The sequence below is a fragment of the Sinocyclocheilus grahami genome, unplaced genomic scaffold (genome assembly GCF_001515645.1).
Source record: "Sinocyclocheilus grahami isolate Dianchi unplaced genomic scaffold, SAMN03320097.WGS_v1.1 scaffold1325.1, whole genome shotgun sequence".
NCBI classification, from domain to species: domain Eukaryota; kingdom Metazoa; phylum Chordata; class Actinopteri; order Cypriniformes; family Cyprinidae; genus Sinocyclocheilus; species Sinocyclocheilus grahami.
In genome coordinates this window covers 152542-177868 of record NW_015506504.1, presented here as the reverse complement: position 1 = coordinate 177868, position 25327 = coordinate 152542, and the positions used below count along the sequence as shown (strand labels likewise).

The 25327-nt window shown below is 38.3% G+C and overlaps 3 protein-coding genes across 3 annotated transcripts in view; all 3 read left to right on the top strand.

Moving 5' to 3' along the window:
* The window catches only part of LOC107569232 (gastrula zinc finger protein XlCGF8.2DB-like), a 20165-nt gene extending 20024 nt beyond the window's left edge, over positions 1 to 141 (top strand). Inside the window, exon 4 of the mRNA XM_016255261.1 lies at positions 106 to 141. Within this exon, the coding sequence (XP_016110747.1) occupies positions 106 to 141 (36 nt within the window). The remainder of the gene's footprint in view (positions 1 to 105) is intronic.
* A 161-nt stretch (positions 142 to 302) lies between these two features.
* Positions 303 to 11394, top strand: LOC107569235 (zinc finger protein 271-like). The gene is made up of 3 exons (XM_016255267.1): positions 303 to 1371; positions 1459 to 1662; positions 11352 to 11394. Exons 1-3 carry the CDS (start codon positions 303 to 305, stop codon positions 11357 to 11359), a joined length of 1281 nt encoding a protein of 426 aa, XP_016110753.1. The 3' UTR covers positions 11360 to 11394.
* Positions 11356 to 25024, top strand: LOC107569231 (gastrula zinc finger protein XlCGF57.1-like). The gene is made up of 6 exons (XM_016255260.1): positions 11356 to 11794; positions 12235 to 12459; positions 14585 to 14592; positions 23184 to 23453; positions 23874 to 24054; positions 24939 to 25024. The coding sequence occupies exons 1-6, from the start codon at positions 11407 to 11409 to the stop codon at positions 25022 to 25024; spliced, it is 1158 nt and encodes a 385-aa protein (XP_016110746.1). The 5' UTR covers positions 11356 to 11406.
* Positions 25025 to 25327: the final 303 nt, after the last annotated feature.

Sequence of the window (25327 nt, the reverse complement as noted above, 5' to 3'; positions counted from 1 at the left end):
CTGTTACACCAGGGTTGACTTTTATGTACTTTCACATTTCTGTTTTTGTTTGTTTGGTTGTTTTTCAAGTTTCTGACAAATGAACTGTTTTTGCTTTTATTTTAGAGTTTATTGAAGAAAGTGATGAGAACGAAGAATTGAGAGAAGATGAGGAGAAACAACATCATGTCAAAACTGGAGAAAAACCTTTGAGTTGCTCTCAAACCAAACATAAAGATTTAAAGAAAAGAGGAGCCAAGAAATCTTTCACCTGCACTCAGTGTGGAAAGAGTTTGACAAACAAATATAGTCTTGATGTTCACATGAGAGTTCACACTGGAGAGAAACCGTTTACTTGTAATCAGTGTGGGAAGAGTTTCACACAATCATTAAGCCTAAAGAAACACATGAACATCCACACTGGAGAGAAACCTTACAAGTGTTCACACTGTGACAAGAGATTCAGTCAGTCAACACATCTGAAGAAACACAAGGTAGACCACACTGGAGAGAAACCGTACACATGTGATCAGTGCGGGAAGAGTTTCACACAAAAAGGACACTTTATGACACATATGAGAACTCATAAAGGAGAGAAGCCATTCATATGTAATCAATGTGGAAAGAGATTTGCATACTTAGCAAACCTTAACGAACACATGAATATCCACACTGGTGAGAAACATTACAAGTGTTCACACTGTGACAAGAGATTCAGTCAGTCAACACATCTGAAAACACATGAGAGGATTCACACTGGAGAGAAACCTTACAAGTGTTCACACTGTGACAAGAGATTCAATCAGTCAACACATCTGAAAACACATGAGAGGATCCACACTGTAGAGAAACCGTACACATGTGATCGGTGCGGGAAGAATTTTGCACGGAAAGGAATCCTTATGACACATATGAGAATTCACACAGGAGAGAAACTGTACACATGTAATCAATGCGGGAAGAGTTTGATTAGCAAATATAGTCTTGAGCTTCACATGAGAGTTCATACTGGAGAGAAACCGTACACTTGTGATCAGTGCGGGAAGACTTTTGCACGGAAAGGAATCCTAATGACACATATGAGAATTCATACAGGAGAGAAACTGTACACATGTAATCAATGCGGGAAGAGTTTGATTAGCAAATATAGTCTTGAGCTTCACATGAGAGTTCATACTGGAGAGAAACCGTACACTTGTGATCAGTGCGGGAAGAGTTTCACACAATCGGTACACCTTAAGAAACACATGAACATCCACACTGGAGAGAAACCGTACACATGTGATCAATGTGGCAAAACATTTTTGTGGGCTTCAGACCTGAAGAATCACCTAAGAGTTCATACAAAGGAGAAGCCACATTCATGTTCTTTGTGTGGAAAGAGTTTTTCACGTTTTTCAACTTTGAAAGAACATCAGAAAATACATACTGCTGTGAGAGAGTACGTGTGCTTTCAGTGTGAAAAGACTTTTACTTCAGTGAAGTGTTTAAAACAGCATGAGAGGATCCACACTGGAGAGAAACCCTACAAGTGTTCACACTGTGACAAGAGATTCAGTCATTCATCAAATTTGAAAAGACATGAGAGGATCCACACTGGTGAGAAACCTTATCACTGCACTGCATGTGGGAAGTGTTTCAATCGTTCATCGTCTCTACTCAGTCATACAAAAAACTATCACAGTAAGTATTCAAGATTCAGCTAAAATTCTGATCAAATCAAAGATGGAGTTCCTCCCCAAATAACTGTCAAAACATTTTATTATTGTGCTTTCTTATTTTTCTTCACTGTTGTTTTTAAAATGACTAATTATTATTCCACTTAAGATGTATTTAGAAAATGCAGATGCAAGATATAGTGTCATGTAGCGTTGCAACTGATCCTTATTTGCTTCTCTTGTAAGAAGGGATGGGTACCAGAACATGGTATTTAATGGGCCCTTTATTCGTGAAAACCATACCATTAAATAATTGGATTGATGTGCAGTATCGTAGGAATAGTAATACCGTTAAAATCTTAACGATACCCAGGGCTCGAATTGAGCAGGGATGCGGGGGTTGGCATCCACCTGATCGAAAAAAAATAACAAAAAGCATCCCCTCAGTAAAACCACCATCACCTTTAAGATTAATAATGTGTATTATGTAAAACTTATCATGCAAATGAAATGTTAAAATACTCTTCAGATAATTCAAGAACTAAATAACGGCAACTGGCCAATCAAAACTTGGTACTGTATGAAGCGCACAGCTGAAGCAAGTTTTCAACATTTTTCACGCAAAATAATTAATGCACAACTTGAAGTTTTTTAAAAAGAAGACAACAGAAGGTATGACTTTTCCTTGATTAAAATTTTAAGACATTCCTCTGACAATGTTATTGTACTGTATGTGTGACTGTGAGGGACTGAGATGATATGAGAGCTGACATCATCAAGTACAGGTGCATCTCAATAAATTAGAATGTCGTGGAAAAGTTCATTTATTTCAGTAATTCAACTCAAATTGTGAAACTCGTGTATTAAATAAATTCAATGCACACAGACTGAAGTAGTTTAAGTCTTTGGTTCTTTTAATTGGGATGATTTTGGCTCACATTTAACAAAACCCCACCAATTCACTATCTCAACAAATTTGAATACTTCATAAGAAGAAGTGAATTTGAACATTTTTAGTGAATTGTTGGCCTTCTGGAAAGTATGTTCATTTACTGTACATGTACTCAATACTTGGTTGGGCCTCCTTTTGCATGAATTACTGCATCAGTGCGGCGTGGCATGGAGACAATCAGCCTGTGGCACTGCTGAGGTGGTATGGAAGCCCAGGTTGCTTTGATAGTGGCCTTCAGGTCATCTGCATTGATGGGTCTGGTGTCTCTCATCTTCCTCTTGACAATACCCCATAGATTCTCTATGGGGTTCAGGTCAGGCGAGTTTGCAGGCCAATCAAGCACAGTAACACCATAGTCATTGAACCAGCTTTTGGTGCTTTTGGCAGTGTGGGCAGGTGCCAAGTCCTGCTGGAAAATTAAATCAGCATCTCCATAAAGCTTGTCAGCAGAAGGAAGCATGAAGTGCTCTAAAATTTCCTGGTAGATGGCTGCGTTGACTGTGGACTTCAGAAAACACAGTGGACCAACACCAGAAGATGACGTGGCTGCCCAAATCATCACCGACTGTGGAAACTTCACACTGGACCACCTCAGCAGTGCCACAGGCTGATTGTCTCCATGCCACGCCGCACTGATGCAGTAATTCATGCAAAAGGAGGCCCAACCAAGTATTGAGTACATGTACAGTAAATGAACATACTTTCCAGAAGGCCAACAATTCACTAAAAATGTTCAAATTCACTTCTTCTTATGAAGTATTCAAATTTGTTGAGATAGTGAATTGGTGGGTTTTTGTGAAATGTGAGCCAAAATCATCCCAATTAAAAGAACCAAAGACTTAAATTCTATGCACACAGACTGAAGTAGTTTATTTAATACACGAGTTTCACAATTTGAGTTGAATTACTGAAATAAATGAACATTTCCACGACATTCTAATTTATTGAGATGCACCTGTATGTCACCAACTTTGCAACAAACAAACACACGTCTTGTTCAAAGTCCAAAAGCATTCACTGCACAATTAAGCCTATTAGAATGCAGTTATGGTGCCCTTATAATTCAAGCAATGAAAGAAAAAAATACCCATGTATGAGTTTTTGTTTTTATATTCATTGCACAAGCAATGTACTTTTCTGAATATCAGCACAAGTGCGCGAGCACACGTGCTATAATTTTTTTTGAACGAATCGAGTGAGCCACTGATTCAATGGTCCATTCAGATGGACTCACTTGTTTCGTTTCTAATTGAATAAAAAAAAATGTGAACGTTTTGAACAAATCATTTGATTTGAATGATTTTTATAAATAATTTATTAAAACAGGGACTTGCTGCCACCTACTGGTGGTTTTAATTGTCATTTTTATTTATCCATGACAGGCCTAAATCAGCCAAGGTGCCACAAAAAGACATTCAGCAAAATATTGTTAAATTATCAATATTGACAAAATTCCTCCATTTCAGGCCCCAGAAGAAGAAAAAAAGCTGATAAATAATAGTTAGTTTAATAAGGAAAATTAATTAGATTAAAAACCTTTTATAAATTAGACAAATTTTGTAATCATTGTGTAAAATTAGCTACAGGAATCCCCACCCCCCAAAAAAAGAAAGAAATTGACCACACCATCCCCTCTGAATAATTTTTTTCCATTCGACCACTGACGATACCCATCCCTACCTGTAAGTCAGTAGGAGAGAGATCGATCTCATTAGTTTTCACTTTTGCTGTGAGCAATTGACCGTTCGCAAAGACCTGCCCACCCTTAGTTACTGTTGCTAATGCCGACAAACAAAGCTGCTCTCCCACTACACATCATGTTCTCATGCAGTGAAAAACACATCACAGAGTGAAGAGGAAACTGATAACATGCCGACAGAGTAGGTTACTTCTGGTATGAAACAAGGTCTCAGGACTCTCTCAACTTTCAAATTTTGTCATTTTTGAAAGAAATTCAAACAATACCATTTTGTCTCTTGTTTAGCTCTTTACTGTGTCGTGACAGATCACTGCAGCGCCTCAGTTCAGTTCCCGATCAGGGCACCCATCCCTACCTGTAAGTCAGTAGGAGAGAGATCGATCTCATTAGTTTTCACTTTTGCTGTGAGCAATTGACCGTTCGCAAAGACCTGCCCACCCTTAGTTACTGTTGCTAATGCCGACAAACAAAGCTGCTCTCCCACTACACATCATGTTCTCATGCAGTGAAAAACACATCACAGAGTGAAGAGGAAACTGATAACATGCCGACAGACAAGACAGAGCAGGTTACTTCTGGTATGAAACAAGGTCTCAGGACTCTGTCACCTTTCAAAATTTTTCATTTTTTAAGAAATTCAAACAATACCGTTTTGTGGCTCTTTACTGTGTCGTGACAGATCACTGTAGCGCCTCAGTTCAGTTCCCGATCAGGGCGAAGTTCACAGGATTTTGTCCACAGAATGATAAGAGTACACATTATTTTAACATATTATTTCACATTTTTATTTTAACTTAAGCACTGCAAGCCATGCATACAGCGTTAGACATGGACAGATTTTCTGGTATGCAAAACAAGTACTTTAAAGGGGTCCTATTATGCTTTTTCACTTGGAATCCCCACCCCCCAAAAAAAGAAAGAAATTGACCACACCATCCCCTCTGAATAATTTTTTTCCATTCGACCACTGACGATACCCATCCCTACCTGTAAGTCAGTAGGAGAGAGATCGATCTCATTAGTTTTCACTTTTGCTGTGAGCAATTGACCGTTCGCAAAGACCTGCCCACCCTTAGTTACTGTTGCTAATGCCGACAAACAAAGCTGCTCTCCCACTACACATCATGTTCTCATGCAGTGAAAAACACATCACAGAGTGAAGAGGAAACTGATAACATGCCGACAGAGTAGGTTACTTCTGGTATGAAACAAGGTCTCAGGACTCTCTCAACTTTCAAATTTTGTCATTTTTGAAAGAAATTCAAACAATACCATTTTGTCTCTTGTTTAGCTCTTTACTGTGTCGTGACAGATCACTGCAGCGCCTCAGTTCAGTTCCCGATCAGGGCGAAGTTCACAGGATTTTGTCCACAGAATGATAAGAGTACACATTATTTTAACATATTATTTCACATTTTTATTTTAACTTAAGCACTGCAAGCCATGCATACAGCGTTAGACATGGACAGATTTTCTGGTATGCAAAACAAGTACTTTAAAGGGGTCCTATTATGCTTTTTCACTTTTTTAATTTTAGTCAGTGTGTAGTGTGTATGTTTGGGTATAAAAAGTATCTAGAAAGTTACAAATCTCGAAAGTCCACTCCAAAGGGAGATATTTTGTTTTTAAAAAAATCCCTTTTCAAGAACTACAACGAACGGCTCGTTTGGACTACAACGTTGGTTTCCGGGCTTTGTGATATCACAAAGCAGCTCATTGAAATTTAATTTAAATAATTCCCGCCTACAGAAATGCGATTGGCTGGGGGGTGGGGAGGGGCGAGGTTGTGATTAGAATACTTGGTTGAGTGAGTGCATCAGACGAGACGATGAAGAAGTGCTGCTGCAGAGTTAGTGCATCAGAGAAAATGAAAAAGAAGCGCTGCTGTGCTGTAGCGTAAAATTTTCGGCAGGTCTAGAACAATTCTTACAAGTACAACACGATGTAGCTGGGTGACGCGGACAGACGCCGAACGGTGCCGCTGGTTACCTACACTCATAGAAAATAATGTTTTCGAATTTTAAAGACGTGGCGCGACACGACGCTGCGCTTCTCATCTGGTGTGCGACCACCTGAAATGCTGTTTTTTTCACCTCCGTGCCCAAACATCTTTGTTTGGGCTTCCTAAAGCAGATGATGTCAGGAAACAGTGGTTGCAATTTATTTTTAAACTCTGTTCCTGAGCATTATAATCCCAATTTGCTATATTGTGTGCTGCGCATTTTACTGAGGACAGCTTCCACAACATGAGGGAGTACAGTGCCGGATTCGCCAAAAAGCTTTTGTTGAAAGACGGCGCAAGAGGCGTGTACTGAGTACTGAGACACCGTCTAAGCTTTTCGCCAGTCACAACGCACTGGGACAGCTAGCCAATCACAACACATTTTGTTTTTCGGAAGGCGGACCTTCATCAAAGCCGGAACTAATCGAGCCGTTTGTGCCAGGCTGGGGAGAAAGGTATTTTAATCATGTAAATTATGTGAAAAAATTATGCGTTTTTCAAACCCCCAAGCATGAGAGCATGTTCTAGTACACCCCCAAAACAAAATCAAGACTTTGTAAAAGAGCATAATAGGACCCCTTTAAAGGAATTCCTTAGCGTATTGCTGTTACTGTGGCAGCCAACAACAGCACAGTTTAACCCTCCAGGCACGTTTTTATATTTAGTTATATTGAAAAAGTTTCAATTCAGTCGATGTTTTTTTACCCTGTTTTAACATGGATTTCTATGGAGATCGGATGTAGCTGTTGGACAAGAGGGCGGATAGCAGCGATATAATATATCCACATTCTGATTGGTCAGACCCCCTGTCTATCATGCTCCCTGTGAATGGTAAATTGTGTAGTTGATCAAACAAACCAACATATTTAAAGGGTTAGTTCACCCAAAAATGAAAATTAGACTGTGTTTTACTTACCCTCGAAGCATCTTAGGTGTATATGACTTTCGTCTTTCAGACGAATCCAGGCGGAGTTATATAAAACAATTGTCCTGGCTATTCCAAGCTCTATCATTGCAGTCAGCGGGTGTTGCAGTTGAACAGTCCACAAGTCGTCAAATAAAGCGAGTGCATTCATAATAAAACGTGCTTCCCACGGCTCCGGGGGGTGAATAAAAGCCTCCTGTAGTGAATGCATGCGATTTTTTTAAAGAAAAATATCTATATTTCAAACGTAATAAACACTTTTCTCTCACTTCCGGCAGTGCTTGAAGTGGCCGGTATGCAGGCACTTCTATATTTTAGCCTTTAAAGTAACTGCACTTTTTTGTGTGTGCCGGCACTTCTGACATGTTGATGACATGATTTGAAATGACACTATATAAATCACACTACCCAGGCAGGATAACCTCTCATCTCGACCAATCACGTGAATGAATGCAAGCGGAGTGTGTGGGGTGCGAGAGCATGTCAGGGGAAGCACAGAGCAGTAGAATAATAATTAATTATTGATTACTAATTTGAATCAGTACTTTATAACAAAAATAATATCTTAAAAATGAAAAGAAGCAGGCTTTTGCAATCACATAATTTTAAACCGGTAAACTCCTGGACAGTCCAAGGATCCAGTAAATTAATTCAAACAGTAAGCTCAAAACAGAGCTAATGCAGAGAAAACACGGCCAATTTCATCAGCGATTGCGGAGAGAATAGTGAACCTCTTACCTCCAGATATCAGTAAAATTATTCCTTTCAGTGTGTATTTGGCTTAAAAGCAAGAGTGTGAACGCTGATTATCCGATGGTCAGAGATTTAGCGATTCTGAATGGATCCATATAGTAGTAAGGGCAGGCGATTTAGTGGTCTTTGGCTTCTCACTGTGGTCATGTTTGGAATCGCAGCTTGAATGAATGAATGAATGAATTACGCATTTTTATAGCGCTTTGTGTATTGTTGTACACCCAAAGTGCTTTACAATCATGTGGGGGGTCTCTCCTCAACCACCACTAGTGTGCAGCATCCACTTGGATGATGCGACGGCAGCCACAGGACAACGGCACCAGAGTGCACACCACACACCAGCTACAGGTGGAGAGGAGAGAGCGATAGAGCCAATTCAGTGAATGGGGATTATTAGGAGGCCATTAAAGACAAAGGCCAGGGGGGCAATTTGGCCAGGACACCAGGGTTACACCCCTACTCTTTACGAGAAGTGCCATGGGATTTTTAATAACCACAGAGTCAGGACCTCGGTTTAACATCTCATCTGAAAGACAGTGCTTTTTTTTTGAGAGTATAGTGTACCTGTCACTATACTGGGATGTTAGGACCCACACAGACCACAGGGTGAGCACCCCCTGCTGGCCTCACAAACACCTCTTCCAGCAGCAACCTAGTTTTCCCAGGTGGTCTCCCATCCAGTTACTGACCAGGCTCAACCCTGCTTAGCTTCAGTGGGCTTCAGAAGCTTGACTTGTGCTAATTTGTATTGAAAACTTTTATTTAATTATTAATTGATTGATTGTGGCACTATACATACATTGTGAATTATAAAAAAGTACTTATTTAATATAAACAAATAAATAAGGGTGAGTACCGGCACTTATTTTCCACTTCAAGCACTGATTTCCGTTATTTGTCATACGTGGAAGCCGTTCCGACGGATGACGCAGCACGTATGCACACCGCGCGTGCCTCTGAGATATGCGAGTCTCAGGAGTTTGTTTATAGGAGCAAAGGAAGCAAAGTTTCCTTACTGTAGCAAAGGAAAAACAGTCTTTTCTTGGTTTATATCGAAATCCTCCAACATCAGGAACACAGTAAACAAAGAGGCAGCTAGAGAAGACCACTGGAACAGTTTCGGACAGCTACTGGCAGATTACAATAGCAGCAGAAGGAGCGGCACGACCAGGCAGATAGAGAGGGCCAAGCAAGGCACCATAGAGCTGAGCTCAGATACTTGTTGAACGCCGACTCTGAAGCGGACCAAGTAATAGGCGGGGTGAACCAGTGGCAGGACTCACAGGCACAGGTCAGGACGGGAACGCTAACACAAAGAGACAAGACAGGACAAAGATCAACAGGAACACACTTATTTCAAAACAGGCAGGGGGATAAATAAAACAAAGAACTGATTAAAAAAAAGTAACAAAATAAGAAATAATTACCAATCTAACCAACACAACTAACAAAGAATATCAAAAATGCAAAACAAAACATCAGGACTAGAAGAACTGGATAAATAATAAAAAAGTGACAAAAGGCAAAACAAGGAGCAAAACAAGAACAAGGAACTACAAAGGACTAGACAAGACAAGGACACAAGACCAACCAGGCAGGGAGACAAGAACACACACACTCAGCCACATCCACAGACAGAAACAAAAACAGTGATAGAAGGGGTGAAAATGACCACAAACTGGCAAAAACAAGAGGGCAGGGGGAACTATAAATAGGGAGGAAAGCACAAGAGGAACAGGTGAGAGCAATTACACTAACAAGGACTCAACAAGGGCTAACAAGAGGGTATGGTAAAGAGGAAACCAGGAGGAGGGGCTAGAAAAGCACATGGCTGAGAAAAACAATCAACAAGGCCATGTGCTGACACAAGACAACATAGACACAAGAAACAAATACAAGATTAACAGAGTGTTAGGGCAAAACCCTGACAACGCCGACGTACTACGTCATCCACCGGAACGGCTTCTGCGTATGACAGATACGGGAAGTGAGAATAAAGTGTTTATTACGTTTGAAATATGGATATTTTTGTTACAAAAACACATGGATTTGCTACAGGAGGCATTTATTCACCCCCCGGAGTCATCTGTGGCACGTTTTATTATGGATGCGCATGCTTTATTTGACGACTTGTGGACTGTTTAACTGCAACACTGCAATGATAGAGCTTGGAATAGCCACGACAGTTTTTAATATAACTCCGACTGGATTCATCTGAAAGAAGAAAGTCATATACACCTAGGATGCCTCGAGGGTGAGTAAAAAACACAAGCTAATTTTCATTTTTGGGTGAATTAACCCTTTAATAGTTCTCCCTATAGGAACATGGGTCTTGTCTCTATAATATTTTTAAAAGAATAATTTAAAGATTTTTTTAACACAATTGTCTACTTTCCACTGCTTGGCTCAAAACTGCAACTTTGCATTTTGCAAAATAAAAATTCTGCCGGTGTGACCACCACGTTACCCAACTCATAAGAGCGGCCATTTCTGTTGCATATGAGAAACATCAAACGGCAAATAAAACAAAAGCGTAACAGAACCGCGCTGCTCATTTGGGCTGCACAGCACGGACCAATAATTGAGTGCAACGCAAGCAAACTGGTCCAAGTTCAGAACAGGTTTATTCAAGAACCAATGTTGATCTTGCGACACGGTTACTGCACAGCGCTGCGAGATCCAGTGAGAAGAGTTTGAACTCACTGCAGAATAAATAAGGTTGCTGCGAGATCTAGTGAGAAGTTTTCAAATTCAGCACAGAGTTCTGCTATGAACAGATCAAACAGTCCTGACACAGAAACCCAGAAGCAGTAATGCTAACTATAACCATGGTGTTGTGGCAGAAATTGTCCAATGTTATTAAAACATTAATTTCAGGGTTTGTACAACCTTTCGAGAGAGAAATTTAAGCACTTTTTAACAACTTAAGTATTTCACATAAAAAAAATCTTAATGGGACAAAACACAATGTATATCAAAATATAGTTTTGTGGTAAACAAACGCTTATGCAAAAGAAATACAAAATACACAAAATTACCACTATAACAAGTAGATGGCAGCGGAGGAGCACTTTTTCGCTTATTAGTCATTAATTTCTGTTTTGCTTTATATATTAAAAATTCTAAAATTGTATTCTAATAATGATACATTTAGTAAGAGTAGAATATATAAATTTTTCTATATGAAAATTTCATAATCGGGACATTGCCTAAGAATTGTCGGAAGGTGAAAAATCGGCCCCAAATCAGCCTGATTATCTTGTGGTGTGTACCCAGCATTAGACTGGAGCCCTGCACTGTTACATCAGGGTTCACTTTTATTTTCACATTTCTCAGCTTTTTACAAGATACTGAAAATGAACCATTTTTTACTTTTATTTCAGTTGACTGAAGAAAACGAGGAGAATAAAGAATCAAGTGAAGTTGAGGAGAAAAATCATGTCAAACCTGGAGAAAAACTTTAGAGTTGCTCTCAAACCAATCGAGAAGGAGAATAAGACGGATTTAAAGAAAAGAAGAGCTAAGAAATCTTTCACCTGCACTCAGTGTGGAAAGAGTTTGACAAGCAAAACAAGTCTTGAGCATAATATGAGAGTTCACACTGGAGAGAAACTGTTCACTTGTGATCAGTGCGGGAAGAGTTTCACACAATCATCACACCTTAAGAAACACATGAACATCCACACTGGAGAGAAGCTGTACACATGTGATCAATGCGGCAAAACATTTTTGTGTGCTTCAGACCTGAAGACACACCTGAGAGTTCATACAAAGGAGAAGCCACATTCATGTCATTTGTGTGGAAAGAGTTTTTTACATTTACAAAGTTTATAGGAATAGTTCACCCAAAAATGACAAATGTGTCATCATTTACTCACCCTCATGTTGTTCCAAACCTGTATGATTTTCTTTCTTATGTTGGACACAAAAAAATATATTTTGAAGAAATTTTAAAAAACCAAACAGTTGTTGATCCCCATTGACTTCCATAGTAGAAAAATAAATACTATGGAAGTCAATAGGAACCACCTACTGTTTGATTGCCAGCATTCTTCAAAATATCTTCTTTTATGTTCAAAATAAGATAGCGACTCATACAGGTTTGGAACAACATGAGGGTAAGTAAATGATGACAAAATTTTTGGGTGAACTATCCCTTTAAAACAGGGGTGCCCAAACTCTGTCGTGGAGGGCCGGTGTGCTGCAGAGTTTAGCTCCAACTTGCCTCAACACACCTGCCTTTAAGTTTCTAGTATGCCTAGTAAGCTTTAAAAGGACATAAGACAATACATACTGGTGTGAAAGAGTACATGTGCTTTGAGTGTGAAAAGACTTTTACTTCAGCGAGCATTTTAAAACTGCATGAGAGGATTCACTCTGGAGAAAAACCTTATAAGTGTTCACACTGTGACAAGAGATTCAATCAGTCAGCAAATCTGAAAACACATGAGAGGATTCACACTGGAGAGAAACCGTATCACTGCACTGCATGTGGGAAGTGTTTCAGTCATTCATCTTCTCTACACAGACATACAAAAAACTATCACAGTAAGTAGATCATCTTCAAATCAGCACTTTCAGGTCTGACACTGCGTCCTCAACAAATGTAACACAATAACGCATCAAGCAATAAAATATAATCTGGATAAATCTGTTCTAACCAGACATTACAAGTGACATGACAAAGAAACATTATCTAAAGTTTTCACAGTGAATAAAGTTCATCTTCAAAAGCAGCAGATTCAACTGTGAGATTCAGATCAACTCAAAGATTGAGTTCCTCCTCAAAGAACAATATCTTACATACAATATTCTTGTATATAATTTTGCTTTATGATATAAATTATATCATTGTGCTTTCTTATGCGTTTTATATTATGTTCAGTTGTCTTATAATGCATATGTGTCAGCTGTAGTGATGGCGAAGTGAAGCGATCTGAACCAGTGAAGCTTTCAACACAATTGTATTGGAAAAAGGTTCATTATTTGAAGCGTTTTAAAACGGTTTATTCTGCGGCCATCTAGTAGTCATAAAAATAAATATCACCTTCCAAAGTGTTATGTTCCATTACAGCCAGTGGTTTCACATCTGGTTCTACTACAGATTTTTTTTTGTTTTATTATATTTTATATAAATAATGTTTATTGTCAAAGTCATTCATTTATGTCGGTGTACTGGCACTAAAATAAATAAAACACAGTCATACATTAATTCTATGATCTGTTTATTTTAACTCTGGCCATGAAATAACAGTCTAAGGACTGAGGCAAAGTTCATTTTTGTGCACAATATATAAATTATGCTTTTAAAAAAACCAATGCTAACACATTATAATGCAATATAATTTAAAGGAAACGGCGCTGAGATTTACTTCGTTTGAACCCTATACTGAAGCAGTCACGTGGTTTTCAGGCGAATGAAGCTTCGCACATCATAGATCACATGCTTTTCTCAAAACGGATCAAGCTCCGGTACCATAGGCTTGTTTGAGATGCGCCTCGCCTCACCTGAAATGTAGGCGAGAGTAGGAGGCTGCAGTGAGGGTAGGGGTGAAATAAGCGCAGTTAAGACGGACAGTTCTGCCCTCTCGAAGTGTAACAGATACCAACGAGATCAAAGGCAGATATCGCGTTATTCACACTTACATGCTGTGTTGCTAATAAACATATGATTTCAGTTCTGTTGCTTTTATATGAAAATAAATATTATCAACAAGACACTCAAAGTGCTTGCTATTTAATTCCATACGAAAGGTGTATTTATCATCCATTTGTACGTTAATACAAACATGTATTTTTATAGAAATGTGACAACAACTGTCACAGTGTCTGGTTGTGGTGCCCTGGACTGGCCACTTCAGAATCAGAATCAGAATGAGCTTTATTGCCCAAACCTGCAGTAGAACTCGTTCAGATCGTCTGCCAGGTGTTGATTCTGCACAGTGCTGGGGGATGGTGTCATCCATTTTTGTCATCCATTTGGTGTTTTCCACTTGCGGGCGCTCTCCCGTTTCTGTGTTACGTGTGTTGAACTCCATTTCCCATAGTCTCTTGCCTGTCGTTTCTGTTCTGATCATGATCACCTGTTAGTCATTGTCCGAAAACCAGTCAGTATCTGGTGTGACTATGTCACAGTGCCTGGTTGTGGTGCCCTGGACTGGCCACTTGAGGGCGCTCTCCCGTTTCTGTGTTACATGTGTTGAACTCCATTTCCCATAGTCCCTTGCCTGTCGTTCTGTTCTGATCATGATCACCTGTTAGTCATTTACTCATCATCCCATCACTACATATATCATGCTCACGCTGTCTATCTTTGCTGCAGTATTATTTGATTCTGATGTTTGTGTTTACATCGTGTTTTCTGGTCCCTGTGTTGTGGATTACCTTTTGCCACGTTTTTGTTCTGTTCTGTTCATCCATTTTTGTCATCCATTTGGTGTTTTCCACTTGCGGGCGCTCTCCCGTTTCTGTGTTACGTGTGTTGAACTCCATTTCCCATAGTCTCTTGCCTGTCGTTTCTGTTCTGATCATGATCACCTGTTAGTAATTTACTCATCATCCCATCACTATTTATACTATGCTCACTTTGTCTGTCTTTGCTGCCGTATTGTTTGAGGTTACATCGTGTTTTCTGTTCCCTGTGTTTTGGATTACCTTTTGCCACGTTTTTGTTCTGTTCTGTTTATTTGTTCTTTAATAAACTGCACTTGGATCTAACCCTGTTTTCTCCTGGCATTCCGTGACAATAACATTTTCTCACACAGAGATCGCACTGTCATAGTGTTTGGGAACATTCATGCATAATTTAAATACATAATCACATGGAACCATATAAAAAAAATAAAATATTTTAGAAGAGAACCGCAGCATCACAGGTGTCTGAACCAATGAGCATTAAGCCGTGTGTCAGTCAGTCGTTTCCCATCATGCTTTTGATCAGCGCAGTAGTGATGGAAAGTTCGGATCATTTTACCGACTCTGACCTTTGAGTCTTGTTCAGCAAAATGAACGAATCTTTTTTCGAGTCATTTTGTTAATTTTAGCTAAATATAATTAAAATGTTACATGTTACTTCCCTAACACGTCTACTATTTACGCAAACGTTGATCACACTACAAACAATACAAAACTGCTATAAGAAACATAAAAGATTAATTCATTGTTTACCTGGGTCTTCAGACTATGATTAGCTCACCTCAGCTCTTATCTGACAAGCCTTCGGGTTTGAGTGGTTCGTTCATCACGTGACAGCCCCATAAACTTAACCAATGCAGTCTGAGCCGTAAAGAGAATTGATTATTTCATCTCTCGAGTCTTCGGGTTTTTCCGAGTCATTCGTTCATCACGTGACAGCCCCATAAACTTAACCAATGCAGTCTGAGCCGTAAAGAGAATTGATTATTTCATCTCTCGAGTCTTTCGAATCATTCGTTCTTTTGTCACGTGACGTGACCGCATTGGATAGAGAATTCGTTAATTTACAAGCTTCCTTGCAAACGGGTGCATAATTATTATTATCATCATTATTATAATTATTATTTACTCTTACAATTACGTGATGCGTTTCTGGTCTCAAATTGTTGCTTTTTACTTCTTACAGTTTATAAATGTGTGAATTTATGTCATTATGGTTCTTTTCCATAACACTGAATGTTGTAACAAAGGTAATAAAGGGTTGGTTATTATTATTAAGTCTATTTCCGGCTCAGACTTCATTGGTTAAACTTATGGGGCTGTCACGTGATGAACGAATGACTCGGAAAAACCCGAAGACTCGAACCAGGTGAACTACTTGACTAATTCCAGTACAGAACCTATATGATGTTGCGCATGCGCGACTGAACGAATCACTCCCCAAGACGACTCGTTCTTCCCGAGTCACATTAAAGATTTGTTCAAAATGAACGAATCGTTCAAGAACGACCCAACACTACCGAAGACTCGAGAGATGATCTAATCAATTCTCTTTCCGGCTCATACTGCATTGGTTAAAGCTTATGGGGCTGTCACATGATGAACGAACGACTCAGAAAAACCCGGCGACTCGAGAGATGAACTAATCAATTCTCTTTCTGGCTCAGACTGCATTGGTTAATGCTTATGGGGCTGTCACATGATGAACGAACGACTCGGAAAAACCCGAAGACTCGAACCAGGTGAACTACTTGACTAATTCCAGTACAGAACCTATAGACCTTTTCATGGAACGCGAAATTACCCATTATGCTTTGCACGTACGCGTATGGAGGATGCTTCGAACTTCCGGTTGCAGCTTGATGCGTGCTCACTATATTATGAAATATCTGATATTCCGATTCTGAAATATGTGCAATTAAATCTGTTTGGTAGTTTAAACACTTTTATATCGACCGTGTTAGTTTATCTATACCGGGTGATGGGTGCCGCCATGTTAGTTCGCGCTGAATCCGAGCTGTGGGATTTACAACACGCAAATTCATCCTCTCCTACCGAAAAACGTTAAAGTAAAGTAGGGCTCCGGTAAACTGGGAGAAGAGCAGAGTTTTGATAAACTTTATAGTTACCTACACAATCTGTATATCAATAAAAACATTTTGTCAGATTATATTTGCTTTAGTACCAAATAAAAATGACTTTAACACAGAGTTATCACGAAAGCTGTCACGAAAACAAATTCCTCCTATGTGTAAACATACCTGGCAATAAAGCTCATTCTGATTCGGATTCCGATTATGGCTCTAAATTTGGGTCTCATGGCTTCTTGTAAAACTGGAGGGGATATAAAGCAATATCATCTTTAGTTATTTTCTTCACCACAAAATCTGATGTTAGACACTGCAAAATGCAATATCAATTTCAATATCAAGTAAACAGCTTTTCAGAAACATCTTCAAAATATCTTATTTACCGTTCATTCAACTGTTTAAGTTTCAGATATTTAGATGGACACATAAACCAAGGATGTTGTTTTTCCATGCTAAACTTTTAGTTCGTTTTTTTTCATAAGGCTACATCTTATCATTATGACGTGTTTTCATTTATCTTAATTTCCATATTTACATGCTGCAACTTTGTGTGGATTTCAATGAAATATTTGACTAATAAATTCGCTCGTTTTTCTCCTCTGATCCTCACACACAAAGACTGTTGATGCTGATCAAATACCACGCGAGTCTATAAATTAAATGTCTTTTAATTTATTTGTGCAGATCGGCTTTTTGTACGGAAAACAAATCAGCTCACCTTTTAGACGCTCTACGTAAATATTCCCCGTATTATTTCCCTCCTCTCGCTTCACACTCCAGTCCAGCGGGTGGCGGTAAACACATGCGTTTGTTTGCCAAACACCATTAACCCTCAGAGGAAGAAGTTTAGTTCACGCGCTCTCTGTTTTGTTTTATTGTGGTGCCGTTTAATACAATATGTTAGAGATGTTGTGTCTGTAAGTAGAAAAATACAGTTTTTGAAACTGTTCAATTAATATTCCCATCTGTTCAATTAATATTCCCAGTCGTGACTAAGTTTTGAAGCAAGCAGGAATATCTGGAGGAGTATCATCTGAACTGAGATCTGGTGCTGTGAAGATGCTGTTTGTTAAAGAGGAGAGTGAGGAGGACAAGAGTGAACCAGAACCCTGGAGAATAAAACACGAGGAACCAGAAACCCGGAGAATAAAACACGAGGAACCAGAAACCCGGAGAATTGAACAAGGAGGTCTTTATTCTTCATTCATCTTTAATGACTGTTTGTGGCACATAGGCTTACAAAGTTTTAACCCTCTGGGGTCTGACTTTCTTCGCATACTTCTGAGGTAAATTCTGGGGCGGTTTCACAGACAGGGTTTAAATTAAGCCAGAAGTAGGCTTAATCTAGGATAGTTAATCAAGGTTTTAAAAATGACTTTCTGAAACACGTACAGATTACTAACTCATGTACTATGGAGTCCTGGGCCAAAATAAACTAGGTTCATTTAAAACCAACTGTGCTAATCTGAATTAGCATGACAGGTTGGTATAAATCATGGAATAAACAAAGAAAAGCTTAAAATTAAATGGAACTAAGAAGCAAATAAAAAGCAAACAAACAATAGCAGTGGGAAAAAAACTACAAAAAATGTTACTGAAGAGGATACATTTTTTTTAAAGCAATCGAAGTAAACTGCACACATGGTGTCAAAATAATAATAATAATAATTAAAAAATTTTTTATTTGTAATACACCTTTCTTACACAAGGTGCTACAACAGTATAAAAGAAACATTACTCCATAATAATCACAAAAACAACAATGGCAACAACTGTAAGATTATAATTTAAAAGCTTCACTTAGGGATGCAGCGATTAACCGGGTTCGCGATTAACGTCACTGTTAATTAATCGTAAAGGTTCCGCTAAACCGAGTGTTTCTGTTACACAGAACGGAACTGTTGCAGCTTGCGCAAAACGAAAAAAGTTACACTAGCGGTGCACCAGCTTAAAATGACGTGCTTATCAGAGGCACGGAGGCTACTACATGCATTAGATGAACTGTGACCGAGGAACCAAACAGCGAAGCTTTATTTCACCAGAGAAATAATTGTCGATAGTGTGGGACCATTTTGGGTACACCAAGAATGACCAGGGTGTCATTTAAATATTGCTGTAAAAAAACTGCTGCTAAAGAGCGAATGCATAAGGAATAATGCACAGCTTGCTGTACATTGAACGATTTTAATGCACGGCGTGAAGACAAGAACCACCTGACGCGAAGCTACAGCTGGTTAGCTCCGCATTCTACCCGCTTCAGATCAGAAAGAGATGAAATAGTGCGGTAAGATCACATTTATTTGAATTAATTAATTATAACATTTAGCTACTTTAATTAATTATGAGAGAGAGAGAGAGAGAGAGAGAGAGAGAGGTGACAGTTGCCTGTGTGGATTAGCCTACCTGCGTCTGTGCGTCTCTCCAGTAGGCTATTTAATCTATTTTATTAATAAAAGTCACGGGGCAGCATTCTCAAGAAGTTTGTGTCCTCCTGAATGTTTGTACACGTGCGCAGCGTGATCTCCGATCTCACAAACCAAAATAATAGGCATGATTTTCTCAGGCCACATGTAAAATCATATGAATTATTATAAAGATTATAAAAATGAAGAGGCTACGTATGGATGACAGTTGATTACAATATTTCAGTTTATTTCCATCATTAGTAACAGTTTCCCCTGTGGGACAAATACAGTTAGTCGTATATGAATAATAGGCTACTTCATTAACTTTATTTACTATCCCTGTTGTAGTATTATTCATAAGTAAAAACCAACAATATTTTTTTTCACGTTTCCAAAGTCTCTACCCCATGTCCAAAAGAAATGTAAAGAATGTACAAACTGAAAACATTAAATATTTTGCGATCTATTTTCATTTGCTATTTTCAAAAGAGAAATACTGTCATGGATGTTTACAGAGCAGAGGTCACCTTTTTTAATTTCAATGGGAGAGATGGACTTTTGTTTGTCTTTTTTATTATAATTTTGTGCTGTATTGTTGGTTACTGTGTTATTTCTGTTTCAAAAGCCAGCAATAAATAACACTTTAATATCTAAAGAGTGTTCATGTGATTTTATATAGTAATGTTGGGAAATGAATAAATGCATAATAATCGTCATAATCGTAAAACCGTGATTATTCCTCAGACAATAATCGTACCAACAAAATCTATAATCGTTGCATCCCTAGCTTCACTAAAGAGAGATGTTTTGAGTAATTTCTAAAAACAGAATTAGGCTACCTATTGCCCGCGTGCGAGCAGCTCCGTTTCATCTCTGGAGATGTGTTGTTCTGTCTTTGCGCTTTCAAGTTCCGCCGTGTAAATAGCCAATGAGTCATGGCGCGAGCACAACTTAAAGGGAATGGGAGATGAGACTCTGATTGGTTTATTGCACGTTATGCTAAAACACACCCATGACTCATTAAGATAATAGGGACAACACTTTTAGACCATGCGCCAGGCACGCCGACCGTTTTTCCCGTCGTGAAACTAGCAAACGTGGATTCGGACATGCCCTAGGTGCACCTGCGCCTTGCACTTTAGACCATGTGCTTAGATCGTCGAATATGAAAAGTGCTCGGAGTTGTGGCAGAAAACAGAAAAAAAGAGTGAGCAACAACAAAAACATATTGCTGTGGACAGACTCATTCTCTGCCAGCAGGAGGAGCTTTAGAGCAAAGACTAGACTGTGCACTCCTAATACTTATGAATGGGAGAAAGTGCAATGCCCAATATGGCGAATAAGCCCCGCCTACTAAATGAAAGAGCCAATCGTTGATTAGTAAAGTCATTGTCACTGCACAGCTGCCTTTAGAAGCTCCGGTTCCTATAAAAACAGGCAGCATTCGCGAACTCGCGCTCATGACTTCGCATGTGCTTTGGCTGCTCTAGCCTGAAAAATAAGCCCTTTTTATTGCTATTTGAGCATAAGAAACAATTATGAGGCAGTTGTTGTAAGATTTTCATTGGTGATTTCAAATATTAAATTTAATTGTAAGCTTGGTGAACAGTTTTGGAGAATTTGATGTTTCCTCATTCAAAGAGATAGGAGCTGCACTTGCATTCCCGGGAGGCGTTTTAAAGATGGCTGCCGAGTGAAAATATTACACAAAATATGTAATTTTTTGCTACTAGAGGGCGCGTATTCAAAACAAACAGAGACAAAGGCGTAGTTTGATGACGTTGTGACTGAGTGTGGAATCATGGGAGTTGTGGTCTTCATCCCCACAGCCGATGCAATCCGACGTAACTCTGGCAGAAATCATGTTCATGGATGAGGTACTGATTTATTAACGAAGTAGAATGAAGCAGGGTGAGGCTGAAAGTCGTCGAAGCGAAACGAGGCCACTGAACGAGCGTGACACACGGCTCGAAAGCAGCGGAGCTTTTATTATGCCACAGTCGACCGCTTCCGCTTCTTCCAATCGTATGTGGGGTAAAGCAGCGCTGTTTTATCATACTAGATACATTTCAAAGTTCTGTTATAATGCTACTCTGTGCGGTCGTCACCGGTCTAATAAACACATAACATATTAAACGTCTTTGGTGTTTCCATGTTTTCTACAAAACAAAACAACGGAACGGAACAAACGGAAATCGAGGGGTTCTGACGTCATTGGCAGGCGACACAATGACACTATAGACACGTCCGTGTCACTAGTTAAAATTGCTTATTTCTATGGATTTAAACATTCTTTGGAACATTTGGGATAAGACACAAGTACTAGACTTGTGCCAGTATTCGGTAATGCGATATATCACGGTAATGAATATGCACAATGTTGTTATCGTGGGCACTTCTAAATACCGTGAATAACTATATATTACAAATTATTCAGAATTTTGAATGCATTTTAAGAATACTTTTCCCATTAACTGGTCAAAATGCACAACACCGCTCTATGCTGCGTGAAAGACGCGTGCGCACTCTGACGTAAACAAGCGTGGACAAGAAGCACATGGCGGAACATGTGAGAGACGCTCTGGATGAAAGCACACTTTCACTCTCTGAGAGCAGATGGCGCTAAACTGTTTATAGTATATATAATAGAAAGTTTCTATTTATTTTCAAACTTTTTTACATTTTAATCTGGACTACAACATGTCCTAGATATTGTTTGAAAGTGTTTTGATTATTTATTGTTCGGTCACACTTTACATTAGGGCTTCATTAGTTAATTCATTAGTTAACAAACTGCCAATGAAAAATTCTTCTGAACATTCATTAATCTTAGGTATTGCAATATTTAATAACAGGTTGTTAAATTGAAAGTTGCAACTGTGTTATTTAATGAGCTAACATTAACTAAGACTTGTATTTTTAAAACAAAGATTAATAACTTCTGCAGCAAATGTAGCCATTGCTCATTGTGAATGTTAATGTAAGGTTAACTAATGAGGTCTTATTGTAAAGTGATACCTATTGGTCTTTATAGTTCTTTTGCACTTTAATCTGTGTAAAACGTTTAACTTTATACATTTTTCTGTATTGCTTTATTGCATTTAAATGTTCAGTTATTTTAGTTATAAGAAAAAAGTTATTAAACCTTTTATACTGTATTATGACAGCACTTTTTTTTAAAACTAAATTTCAACATCGTGATAATACCGCATACCGTGATAAAAGCATTAGCAATTAATCACAACATGAAAATTTGATACCGGCATATACACAAGTCAGCAAAATATATAACACTGTTCTAGTGGTTTTTGGATATTTTAATAAAAAAAAAAGTCTTACATATTGTGCCTTTAAAGGGACGTAAACTGTTTTTCAATACCAAGTACGCAAAGTTCAGACTTGCATGCTTGGTAGTTTGGACTTTGCAAGTTCGACTTGGGAGTGTTAACTCTTGGGGACGGGAGGACAGAAGTCCAGTAATTCTGCAAATTATGCATCTTCACTGTATAAATAATAATATGAAATATTACATATAGCACAACTCTACTTTTTTTTGTTAAATAGCCTATCAGTTCTAATGAACAATAATAGCCAAAAGTATAAGTATGAAGTATAAGAGACTTGTGTAATAGGAAATAAAGACAAAAGCAAACAATTCAGTCAAACGTTTGCTACAAAGTCAGTGCTGTACTACGATTAAATTAAATTAATATATATGCATATATAGATTCAGCCTTGATAAAAGGGGCAGAGCAAGAACACATCCGCTGCCGTTTTAGATTTAGTTTGCTGTAACAGAAACAATCTTTAGAGCGGTTGAATAATATAGATGGAGCTGCAAATAATAAGGGACACTTTTTTCAACAAAATGTATGTTAGATAATTGTGTAGTTGATCAAACATATTTAATAGTTCTCCTTATAGAAACATGTGATTTGTGTCTATAATATTTTAAACATTATATTTTGAAGATCAATGTACCTTGTATCAAGGTATCAAGGTACAATTTATACAATTGCATCAAAAGGAACAACATTTTGAATAGAAATTGTCTGTTACACCAGGGTTGACTTATGTACTTTCACATTTCTGTTTGGTTGTTTTTCAAGTTACTGAAAAATGAACTGTTTTTGCTTTTATTTTAGAGTTTATTGAAGAAATTGATGAGAACGAAGAATTGAGTGAAGATGAAGAGAAACATCATGTCAAAACTGGAGAAAAACCTTTGCGTTGCTCTCAAACCAAACATAAAGATTTGAAGAAAAGAGGAGCCAAAATATCTTTCACCTGCACTCAGTGTGGAAAGAGTTTGACAAGAAAAAATAGTCTTGATGTTCACATGAGAGTTCACACTGGAGAGAAACCATTTACTTGTGATCAGTGTGGGAAGAGTTTCACACGATCATTAAGCCTAAAGAAACACATGAACATCCACACTGGAGAGAAACCTTATAAGTGTTCACATTGTGACAAGAGATTCAGTCGGTCAGGACATCTGAAAACACATGAGAGGATCCACACTGGAGAGAAACCGTACACTTGTGATCAGTGCGGGAAGAATTTTGCACGGAACGGAATCCTTATGACACATATGAAATTTCATACAGAAGAGAAACTGTACACATGTAATCAATGTGGAAAGAGTTTAACATACAAAAGAAGTCTTGATGTTCACATGAGAGTTCATACAGGAGAGAAACTGTACACATGTAATCAGTGCAGGAAGAGTTTCACACAATCATCACAACTTAAGAGACACATGAACATCCACACTAGAGAGAAACTGTACACTTGTGATCAATGCGGCAAAACATTTTTGAGAGCTTCAGACCTGAAACAGCACCTGAGAGTTCATACAAAGGAGAAGCCGCATTCATGTTCTTTGTGTGGAAAGAGTTTTACACGTTTTTCAACTTTGAAAGAACATCAGAAAATACATGCTGGTGTGAGAGATTACATGTGCTTTGAGTGTGAAAAGACTTTTACTACAGCAAACTGTTTAAAACGGCATGAGAGGATCCACACTGGAGAAAAACCTTACAAGTGTTCACACTGTGACAAGAGATTCAGTCATTCATCAAGTCTGAAAAGACATGAGATGATTCATACTGGAGAGAAACCGTATCACTGCACTGCATGTGGGAAGTGTTTCATTCAGTCATCTTCTCTACTATGGGGTGCTGTGTGTACATTGAGGAAAAAAAGTTAACAAATGATTTTAGCAAATGGCTGCAATATAACAAAGAGTGAAAAATTTAAGGGGGTCTGAATACTTTCTGTACCCACTGTAAATAACGGCAATTAGCCAATCAGAACTCGGTACTGTATGAAGCTGCACACAGCTGAAGCAAGTTTTCGCACAAAATGATTCAAGCGCAACTTTTGATTGTTTTTTTTTAAAAAGAAGACAACAGAAGGTATGGCTTTTCCTTGATTAGAATTTAAAGACATTACCCTGACATAATGTTATTGTACTGTATATGTGACTGTGAGTGACTGAGAGACGATACGAGAGCTGACATTATCAAGTATGTCACCGACTTTGCAACAAACAAACAAACAAAAACACGTCTTGTTCAAAGTCCAAAAGCATTCACTGCACAATTAAGCCTATTAGAATGCAGTTAGAATGCCCTTATACTTCAAGCAATGAAAGAAAACATACCCATGTATGAGTTTTTGTTTTTATATTCATTGCACAAGCAATTTACTTTTCTGAATATCAGCACTAGTGCGCAAGCACACATGTGCTATTAATTATTATTATTATTATTTATTTATTTTACAGTGCATAGGAACATGGTGTTTCGTTCCTTGAATAAATCAGTTTTTGAACTAATTTGTTTGTTTGTTTATTTATAAAGCACAATTAAAACGATGTAAGTTGACCAATGTGCTGTACAATCTCTAAATAAAAATTACACGGTATTAACTTTCAGGCAAACAATGACCAACAACAACAAATGTTATAAAAAAAGCCTCTTGCTAATTAGTCTGCAGAACCAAACGCTAATTCAAGTAAATGCACTTTCAATTTTCGTTTAAAATAACCTATTGACAGAGCCAGTCGGAGACGTAGAGGTAGCTTATTCCAGTGCTTCGGAGCTGCTACAGCAAATGCCTGTTCACCACTCAATTTTAATCTAGTCCTTGGACTGTCTAGGATCATTTGATTTGCTGATCTGAGAGACCTGGGTGGTTTGTATATATGAAGGAGATCCACTAAATATGGTGGGACCAAATTATGCAATGCTTTATATAAAACACTCAGTAGTTTAAAATCAATTCTATACTGCACTGGCAACCACTGAAGTGACGCTAAAATCAGTGTTACATGCTTTTTTGAACCAATTGAAGACGATTTAACAATACTTGGCTAATACCCACATACGGTGAGTTACAGTAATCCAGTTTTACAGAAATAAAAGCATAAATAATCCTTTCAAAATC